The 10,242-nt window shown below is 58.4% G+C and overlaps 1 protein-coding gene across 9 annotated transcripts in view; it reads right to left on the bottom strand.

The window, feature by feature from the left end:
• Window positions 1-5,098: 5,098 nt before the first annotated feature.
• The window catches only part of ACSF3 (acyl-CoA synthetase family member 3), a 50,801-nt gene continuing 45,657 nt past the window's right edge, over window positions 5,099-10,242 (bottom strand). For 7 of the 9 annotated variants that reach the window (XM_064581225.1, XM_064581222.1, XM_064581224.1 and 4 more), the window contains 3 exons: window positions 10,103-10,237; window positions 9,388-9,499; window positions 5,099-5,827 (listed from right to left, as the gene is read on the bottom strand). In XM_064581225.1, the coding sequence (XP_064437295.1) occupies window positions 5,659-5,827; window positions 9,388-9,499; window positions 10,103-10,237 (416 nt within the window). In that variant the 3' untranslated portion in view covers window positions 5,099-5,658. The other 2 variants (XM_064581228.1, XM_064581229.1) reach the window with 2 other exon arrangements.

Consider the following 10,242-nt stretch of genomic DNA (forward strand, 5'->3'; position numbering starts at 1 on the left):
GTCACAGTGATGGGGGCACAGAGACAGGCCAGAGAAAAGAGATCACCAGATGCAGATGGTCAAGTTTTAAAGGAATTTGTAAGCTGTTTGCAGAAGGTCAGGTTTTATGGAAAAACTCACTCCAATAAAAACTCACCAAGACAGGCCGGGGGGCCCATGCTCCCCAAGACCCTAGGGCAGGTGAGTAGCCCCCCCAATTCTGCTCATTCAGTCTCAGTGCTGAGGACCCAGGAGAGGGGATGGTGTGGGCAGGTGCCCTCTGATCTGGGCAGGAAGGCGTGGGAGGCCAGGACGGGGAGTGCAGGCCAGAGACGCCTGGTGAAGCGCATGGGGGGCAAGGCAGTGTGAGACGCTTCTCAGGGCAGGTGCACCAGGCTGGGCCTCCTTCCCCAATGTCTTCACCCCCAGATGGCCTGGCTGGTGGTCTGTGCCCGGTGGCGCTGGGGGTAATTGGCCTGGTTTTGGCACAGGGAGCAGGGAGCAGAGGGGACGTCCTCAAGGAGGGACCTGGAGGGTGCACCCATCGGGGTCTCGAGGAGCCTGAGGTTAAGCCCCATTTCTTCGGAGTTGCCTCAGTGAGTCTGTTTCCTGGCCAGTTCGCGGGGGCCCTGAGTGCAGGCCCCGGGCTGCAGAGGGTCCCCACCTGCAAGAAGCTGGAGGGATGAGCTCCAGGCCAATGAGGACACCTAATGGCTGGTCCTTCCTGGCCGGGGAGGCAGGGAGGCGGGGCCGTCCCCTGGGCCCTGTGGGCTCCCTGCGGGGCTGCAGGCCGTGCCCAAGTCCCGGTGGTCACCCGTCCCCCCTCATCTATCTCAGCCTTCTGTGCACGCGGCCCCGAGAAGCTGCCAGCAGAGCTGCCTGTCGGCCCCTCCTCAGTCCGGGTGGGAGAGAGGAGGGCGGGGAGGGGGTCGCTGAGCCAGCCCAGTCAGCACCGCCCCCGCGGCCCCCCAGCCCAGTCCACTCAGCCAGCCCTGGCACCACCGTCCTCCGGTCAATATGAGTGGACTGGTGACAAATGCGGGAGTGGAGAATCCCAACAACTGGATGAATCACATGGACGATCATTCAGATGAAACCCGCCGTGGGAACAGGGTCCCTGTGGTCTGCTGGCACGTTTCATCTCGCCCTTCGTTTGGGGGCCTCTGGAGCTGGGGGCTCATGCGGGCAGTGCGGCCGCAGGGGCTGTGCCGATGGGCAGGAATTTCCCACGCCAGTGACAGGGCCTACGAGACAGATGCGGGGCCACGGCCCTTCCCATCGGAACTTCTCCTCCAGACGGATGGACTCGGGGCAGAAGGGCCAGGTTGGTGCAAGAGGGGGTGCCTGGCACGGGAGCCCCCACCACGCCCAGGATTGCAGGCTGCTGGGCAAGAGGCCGGGGCCACACCCGGTGAGTGGCCTCCCTGCCTCTTGGAGAGAGTCAGCACGTTTCAGCCGTTCTCCGTGGTGCCAATGCCCCCTGCTCTCTCCCAGATGTGGGGGCCTGTGTGCATCTGTACAGGAGAAGTACCCCGACCCCGGCTCCCCTCACTCGGAGGCTCTGGTGGATGTCCAGGCTTGCCCAATGGTCAGTTCACGCTCACCCTCCCCTCTCCACATCCCACCGGTTCCTCCCCTGTACTCTCCATTCAGGCTGCTGAGCTGGAAACCCTAGAACATTCCAGACTCCTCCTCCTCCAACTCCCATACTCAGCATCCCCAAGCTAGCACGCACCTCCTGTCCTTTGGCCCTTCTGGCCCTCCTGTGATCCCGCCCCTGCCCCAGGCCCTCGGGGCTCTAAACTGGGCACCTGGCTTACTCCCAGCACCTTCCTCGGTTCCAGAGAGGCCCCAGGTTTCATTTCAGGCCACTACTCTGCCCCACTGCAGGTGTCCTGCCCTCCCCAGGCAAGGAGGGATGTGGCCAGCCAGGGTCTAGTACCTCATCCCCGTGAGTGAGTCTCTTGGGGGCAGGACCGTACCCGGACTAGTTAAGTTTAACGAGTGACCACATCTACACATAGGCCTCGGCCCCAGGTGCGTAAGGAGGGGACTTCCACAGATGCAGATTACGACTTTGCAGAAGTGCCGAGTCTCCTGTGACTCTCTCCCCTTCGGGGGATGGTCTAAACGTGGGTGGACGGCCTGTGGGCAGACGTGCCTTCACCTGGAGGCTGACCCTGTCCTCGGCCTCTCCCTGGCCAGTGGCTCCGTTCCTGCCTGGAACGAAGCCATGGGTGGTGGCCCAAGGTCTGTGGCTATTGAGAGAAGCAAGATTCAGAACCCTCTAGAGAGCTTGCCCCACGAGCTGCCTCAACAAGATAAACCGAGGCCTCTGCTGAGCTCTGGGCATGTCAGCTAGGGTGCTGAGGGTCCGGCTTGGCTCCTCTCTGCACAGAAGTGGGGCTGACTTTAGTGACCCCAGTGCAGGTGAGCCGAGTGCACTCCAGTGTAGGTCTCTGCCTAAAGAGGAGCATCTCTGTCCGCGGGGCTCTCCAGCAACAGGGAGGACATAGGAGCCAGAGCTGCTCATCTGAGCGATGCTCACACTTGCCGGGGGTCTCCATTGTGGACATGCACCATAATGTCAAGGACAAAGAAAACCTTAACAGCACCAGAAAAAAAAGGGCCCATGACCTCGGAAGACATGGAGGCCCAAGGTGCCAGAAGCTGAGGCGCAGAGAAGTGTCTTCCCATAACCAGGCAGCCCGTCATTTAAGAGTGAGGACAAAACACTCAGATACGTGGAGGCGAAGCGGGCTGACCTCAGAGATGCTTAAAAAACAACAGTCGTAGAGCATTATTTATTTCAAGGAAATTTTCTGAGCCTCCAAATTGAGAAAATGTCACTAAATTTATCCACTGACTGTAAAAACAAAGCCTATTAATTTTGTTTCCAAAGCAAAACAAGGCTGAAACTCTAGAGGCAGGTATCAGGATCATAGCGGGGCAGGGAGGAAGCTTACATGCCGGCCACAGGGTCCACATACTCTACAACTATAAACTTGGCTGGAAAAAGAACTACAAGTGTTATAGTCTGCTTTTGAAAATTTAAGGGTACTCAACAGAAATTCAGTATTTACTTATTTATTTACTTATTTACTTATTTATTATTTTAAGTCATCTCCATGCCCAACATGGAGCTCGAACTCATGACCCTGAGATCAAGAGTGGCACGCTCCACCAACGGAGCCAGACAGGCACCCCAGAAATTTAATTTACAATTTCCAAATAAGCAACGAGAAAAAAAATAGAGAAGGTCATTAAAACAACAAAAAAGAAGGCAAAACAAACCAAAAATCCGTAAGGTGGTAGGCAGAAAATGCAAATTGAGATTGTAGAAATAAATTCATCAATCATCACAATAAATGGACTAAATTCAGCGACTAAATGACGGATTATCCACTGGATTTACAGGCGTGGGCTCCGCTTGTCACAGAAGACACACCTGAAACCACATGGACAGCGAAGTCACGGCACCAGGACAAGTGGTCTGAACACACACCCCCGACAGGGGAAGAGCAAGATTTCTCAGAAAAAGAAAACTGAAGGAAAAAACATGAATAGGGATAGAACTGCTAACCAACAATTCACCAAAAATTTATAATAATCGTGAATAAATGGGCCAAAGAACATAGTGTTGAGAGACACAAAGGAAAGACGAACAAGTCCGTCATGTGGAGATTTTAACGGGCCGCTTCCTGGGGGACAAGGGTGACCCCAAGGTGATCCCGAGGCGACCACACTGTCACGTGTTCAATACTTGGCCACGTACGGGGCACGAAAGGCACCTTGGGTTTCTAAGAGCTGGGCCCACAGGCCTGTGCGCTCGGGATGCTGGGAGAGCAGGCGGAACATGGGGGACTGACAGGTGCTCCCAAGTAACTCATGGATGAAGAGATTAAGTCAAAGTAGACACGACCACAGTTTGGAACCAGAAGTGCCACGTAACAAAGCGTGATGACACCTAAGCCCCGGGACGTATTTACAGGAACAAGCCGACGGCAGCCGGCCGGGGGGCCCAGCCGAAGCCGCGAGGAGAGGGCCTCAGGCAGCCCCCAGGAGGCAGGAGAGGAGGGTGACGGCGGACGTTACCAGCGCAAAAGAAACCACGGTGAGGATGAGCGAACAGAAGGAAAAGGTACACAGACAAACTCCGGGAACATCAACCAGGGAGACGCGCAGTGCTGTGAGGGATAGGGCATGACAAGTCCCGCATCGGGCTCCCTGCAGGGGAGTCTGCTTCTTCCTCTCCTTCTCTCTCACTATCTCTGTTTCTCTCCCTCAAATAAATAAGTAAAAAATCTTAAAAAACAGATTTTATTCATTTGAGAGTGTGTGCACAATGCACAAGTGGAGGGGGGCAGAGGGACAGAGAATCTCACGCAGACTCTGAGCTGAACACAGAGCCCGACGCGGGGCTCGATCCCACCACCCTGAGACCGCAAGCTGAGCTCAGTCAGGCGCTTGACTGACTGAGCCCCCGGGGACCTCTCCAATAAGGTTTTTTTTTTTTTTTTTAAAGGAACTTAAAGCTGGTCTTAAAATTCAGATGGAAGAGCAGAGGGCCAAGAACAGCCAAGACTCTCCTGAAGAAGTACGTGGGAGCAGAGCCGCAGCTTAGGGACAGGGCGGAGTTCGGGCACAGCCTGGACCTGGCACACCTGGGTGCGGGGCAGAGCGGAGGCCACGTGAGTTCCGTGGACAGATGGAAACACCAGCCATTCCACACGGAAAAAATCAGGGCCTTTCACATGACGTGTGAAAATAATTTCCAATGAATTAAGGGCTTACAGGAACAAAGCAAAGCTTTGTAACTTTAGACAAACATATGGGAAAATGTATTTAAGAACTTGGGGTAGGAAAGCGTTTTTAATTTTTATTATTTTTTAAAGATTTTATTCATTCATTTGAGAGAGAATGAGAGTGAGAAAGAGAGAGCACATGAGAGCGGGGAGGGTCAGAGGGAGAAGCAGACTCCCTGCCGAGCAGGGAGCCCGATGCGGGACTCGATCCCGGGACTCCAGGATCATGACCTGAGCCGAAGGCAGTCGCTTAACCAACTGAGCCACCCAGGCGCCCTAAGAAAGGATTTTTTAGAAAAGAAAAACAAACCATAAAAAAGATTAATGCATTTAAACACATTAAAATTTAAAATTCTTCACATCAATAGATACCATTAAACAAAATAAAAGGCAAGCCACATAACCAAGACGTAATCAAGAAAATTACCAACCAAATAGGAAATAGGCAAAGAACACGAACAGGGAATTCACAGAACAAAACCTCAAATGGTCAGTAAATGTATTCAAAATATTCCACCTAAGCAGCAACTAGGGGAATGCAAATTAAAATAAAGAGATCCTATTTCACATCCAGCACCGTGGCAAAGACTGAAAGTCTGTCCGTCCGTGTTGCCTGGAGGTGAGAGACAGTGTCTTGTCTGTTGGAGGCAGTCTACACGGTATGGCCTTTTTGGGAAGAAGCCCATGGCAGTGACCACGCAATCCCAAGGTGACACGTGGGAGCGGGCGGGCCTCTGCGCGGCGACTCAGAGCTTAGGTCCGCAAACACAGCAAGCTGCTGCAGAGCATGAGGTCGGCGGCAGATCTGTGTCAGCTCTGAAACACGGGAGGAGCACCTGCAAGGCCCCAGCTCGGTCCCCTCTGAGGTAGGGCTCTAGTTTACAGAGGATGCCAGCTCACTGGTGCCTGGCCTAGGGGCACCCTGGTCGCCCGGGTAGAACTGCCTGACGAGGTCCCTCTTGTTGATCTTCCCCATCTGGTTCCGCGGGATCTCCTCCACCAGCAGGAACTCCGAGGGCACAGCATACGGGGCCAGGACGCCCCTGTGGAGACAAGCAGGGTCTGAGCGGCAGGAACTTGGGGCCCGGACGGCCCCCTCCCCATGGGACAGGCAGCCCGGTCCCCCAGGGCCCAAAGCCCAACCATATCTGGTGCCTGCCCCGGGAGGGCGTCTCTGCTGTGACTGCGAACCCGGAGATGCTGCGGCCCATGTTCCAGGCCCACCCGTGGGCAGAGGACAAACCCTCCTCAGGGCCAGGCCTCCCAGAGCCGGGAGGAGCAGGTCCCACTCTCGGCTCGCTGTCACGACAGCAGGCCACAGCCAGATGGGTGGAGCAGGCAGGTGGGTAGGGCCAGGGGACCCTTGCAGAGCCCTGGGCATGGCAGCCACGGCCACGTGGGCTGGGGCCGCGCTCCGGGCAGAGCCCTGTGATAAGCAGTGGGAGGGGCTGGTCTGTGGGTCCGAGAGCTGCCCTGCGTCCCGCACTCCCACGAGGAGCCCCCATTAGATGGTGCGTTCTCCCGTGAGGGGCCACGTGGACGGGTCCTGCCACCCACAGGCTCTACTCAGAAACTCCTCCTTGGGCAGCAGGCACTGCTTCTCTCCTGAGGCCCTGTCCAAGCCACCTGCCCCTTGCCCTCCGACAGCCGCACATGGGGCCACATCCCCTTTGTAAGGAGAGCATAGCGTGCCACCAGGCAGGGGTGTGCCCGGGGCCAGGAGGCCGTGTGTGGCCCTCTGGCCTGCAAGCTGTGGTGGCAAGCTCAGCCACTGCGGAGGTATCGTGGTGAGCTCGTGACACCCCACTGAACGCACCATCACCTTGGGGCGGCTCGTGCTGAAAGCAGCCAGCCGCAGGCCAGCACGGGGCAGCTGGGGGTGCAGGTGAAGGCTTGTGAGGGGAGAGGGTGCCCCACCTACGGTCCTGGCAGCTGTGAGAGACAGCTGGCAGCCCACAAGGGTAGGACTGGGCTGGGCTTTGCTGGAACAAGCCACCAGGACTGTGCAAGGGACTCTGGCGGCATGGCGGGGCAGCGAGCCCCTGAGGCCCGATCAAGGAACGCACCCCTCTGAGCACCCCAGCCCCATGTCTCAGGGGTGTGTGGGCGGCTCTCCCCACGCCTGCTTCCCCTGCGGCCAGCCAGCAGCAGGCTGGTGCCAGGGCCCAGAGAGGGAGGCCCGAGGCGCCGGCCGCTCCCGGTGCTGGGCGGCCAGGTGAGCAGGCCATGGAGCATGGTTGCCCATCATCCAGAGAAAGCACCCTCAAGAATGAAGACCAAGTTCAAGGCATTTCAGACAGAGACGCAGACAGTCCCCACGGGAGCAGACCGGCAGCAGAGACGAGCGGGAGGCTGCCGAGGAGCCCGCGCCCGGGGGCAGGCTGGGACACGCGTCGTCTCCTGGGGACTGGACCCTCTCGGAGAGACGACCCTTGAACAGAAATACAGCTGACTCTTGAACAACACCAGTTTGAGTCGCATGAATCCACTTCTATGTGGGTTTTTGGATAAACGCGGCAGAGGACTGAAAATGTGTTTGGTCTCCCTTGTGATTTTCTTCCCCTTTTCTTTGCTGCAGCTTACCTTGCCGCACAAGAACACGAGACACGATACGCACAACGTACAAACTACGTTCGATCGACTGTTCTCGGTGAGCAGGTCAGTCTGCTCAAGGGTCAGCCGTGCTAACAGTGTGGAGCGAGAGCAGTAGAGGGTGTCGCCGGGGCCCGGGTCGGGGTGCAGACGGTGGTATGTGAGAGCAGGGCGTTATGAACCCTAACTTAGCAGCCACTTTTGAAAAAAGGAACAAAAGCCACAGAAGTTAGAAACGATGTAGAAGTGTTAGGAAGGACGGCTGGGGGCCCCGGCATTTCCAAGAACAGCAGGCCGTGGACGCGGGGGCCTGACGACTCTGCCCGGGACGTGTTTGCACGGTGGACCCCATGCGTTTAGACTCGCCTCAAGGCCAAGTTGAGCTGGTGTGAAAAAGCAGGCTTCTGGGGAAACATGGTCCACGGAGGAGGTGTCCTCCCGGGAGAAGGCATGGCAGGCACAAAGTGAGGATGAACACTAAGCCAAAGCCCACCACTCCTCTGTGGTCTCATCAGACATCAATTGTGGGTCAAGAGCACGGATCCTGGATTCTTCCCTGGTGTGTAAATCCCACGTCCCTTTCCAACTTGGTATCTGGGGCACAGAAGGGCAGTGGGTGGGCCGTGTCCTGGGTCCCGCAAAGGTGGCGCTGTTGCCCTACTCCAGGCCACGCTCACCCCCTCAAGGGGACACTGGCTCTGGCCCGAGGAGCATAGACTGAGGGAGGAATCTTGAGAAAGGAAAACCACGGGAGCGCAGAGGTGACAAGGAGGGAGAGCACGTTCCCTAAGAGCCATGTCCGGAGAGGCAGAGTGAGGATCCAGAGTCCGACCTGGCCTGCGTGGGCTGCGTGGCCTCAGCGTCCCCACCCAGTGATGGCCCAGCTTGAGGACACAGAGGCCTGGACGCTGGCCTCACTGTGCGACAGTCCTGCGGACGGCGGGTGGGCTGCCTGCCCTGACCTCCCAGGGGTGCCCCCCACCCCCACCCCAAGCGCAAAGCCCCCGCCTCAGGTCTTCCCGCGGCCTCGGTCACAAGCCTGACAGGTGCGCACGCGGCTCCTGAGAGCGGACCCCGACTCTCTCGGGCGGAGAGCTCAGCACAGGGTGTGTGGCGTTTAACTGAAGCTGCAACGACGACTAGAATTTTCTCCTTTGTTGAACACCCTGCTCCAAGTGTGATTCTGCAAATCCAGGGGAAGCTAATCGCCCAGCTGTGCTGCCCCTTCATGAAATGAGGGGCTCCTGCTGTTGTGAAATCATGTTGGACGAGCCAAAAATATCTTTAGTGCTGAGGAGGGAGGCAAGTTGGGAAGGAAGGGGGTGCAGGGAGCAGGCAGAGGAAGGAGAAACTTCTCAGATTGGAAATAAAGAATTTGGGGGACATTACTAACAGCTTCCTTTCTGAGCTCGGGGCTGTGACCACGCTGTCTGTCCCCCGGCCTCTGGCGTGACTGACCGTGGGGCACGACAGGCACAGGGAAGGGGGACTGTGCGTGTCGGCACGCAGAGAAAGCCCTGGGGCCATGGCACGTGGGCACAGAGGCTCTGGGGACGGTCTAGGGTAAGGTGAAGGTGAGCGCGCGGGGACGCATGGTGAGGGGACAGGCCTGCGGTGGGGGCACAGGCGAGGGGAGCACCGTGGCCCCAGCTCCCAACGGCCACGTTCAGCACAGGGTGGGTGGGTGAGGGGGCAGGACGGGAGGCTCTCTGCCTTTGGATTCCTTCTGAAGCCGGGGGAGGACCCTGCACCCTGTCCCATGGGTGGGGCTCCCACCCCGTGGTCCCAGCTCTGTCTCCCCGGTAACCGTTATAAAGCTTCCCTGCGGCCCTGTGTGTGTTGGGGGCAGCCTCGGGAATGTAATGTATCACCTGGCCTTCCAGGCAACCCCCCGACCCTGAGATGGATGATGGCAAGACCCGAGACTCTGCCTGCCTCCCCCCACCCCGGGACAGTCCACCCCCAACCTGTCCCTTCCTCCAGCCCCATGAATTCCCCGGCCTGCCCCTACCTTGCCCACTCTTTGAGCTCCCTGTGGGACAGCGAGTGTCCCTCCTGAAGGGTCACCACTGCAGTGAGCCGCTGGCCCCAAGTCATGTCTGGAACTCCAATCACAGCCACATCTGTGGACAGAAAGAATGTTGTGCTGATTGCCGCAGGCTGGGGACGCACCCAGAGGGGAGCATGGGGCCAGCATGGCTGGTCCTCCCGGGGACGGGGCGAGGCCCGGTCCCCACGGGTCTCCCGGCTGGAGCTCAGGGTGGGGGCTGGCTTTCCTGCGTCTCTGCCCTCCCTGCACTGCCCCAGGGCTGGGGACAACCCGTGAGCCACGTGGGGGGGCCCCTGCCATCCCCAGGGTCCTCAGCCTGTGACCTGAGGTCAGGGGCAGGTCTGGGTGGGGTCCACACTTCCTGGACCAGCAACCACCGGTGGCCACTCTGGCACAACCGGGATGCTCAGCCCACGGCCACCGTGAGCAAGACGGTGCTGCTGAGCCGACCAGCAGCAGCCCGCTCAGGCCGGGACCCCAGCCGCGGTACAGAGGTGGGGGGCGCACGGATGGCAGGCAGAGGGACCCCTCCTGTGTGTGCCCCAAGGGTGGGTCACCTGGTCCGGTTCTGTCGACAGTCAAACACAGACGGAAGCACATCTGGAATGCTGCCAGAGGATCAGGTCTGGACCCTGCTCGCTGTTGGAGGCCCTGCCACGGGCCAGGGGCCACGTACCCGTGATGCTGGGGTGTGTCAGCAGCAGCCGCTCTACCTCCAGGGCGCTGACCTTGTAGCCACCACTCTTGATGATGTCCACGGACGTGCGGCCCCGGATCCAGTAGCTGCCGTCCTTAAACACGGCCGTGTCGCCTGAG

The sequence above is a fragment of the Mirounga angustirostris genome, unplaced genomic scaffold (genome assembly GCF_029215605.1).
Source record: "Mirounga angustirostris isolate CCGP_5_RB_7025 unplaced genomic scaffold, mMirAng1.0.hap1 SCAF_16, whole genome shotgun sequence".
Classification (NCBI taxonomy): Eukaryota; Metazoa; Chordata; class Mammalia; order Carnivora; family Phocidae; genus Mirounga; species Mirounga angustirostris.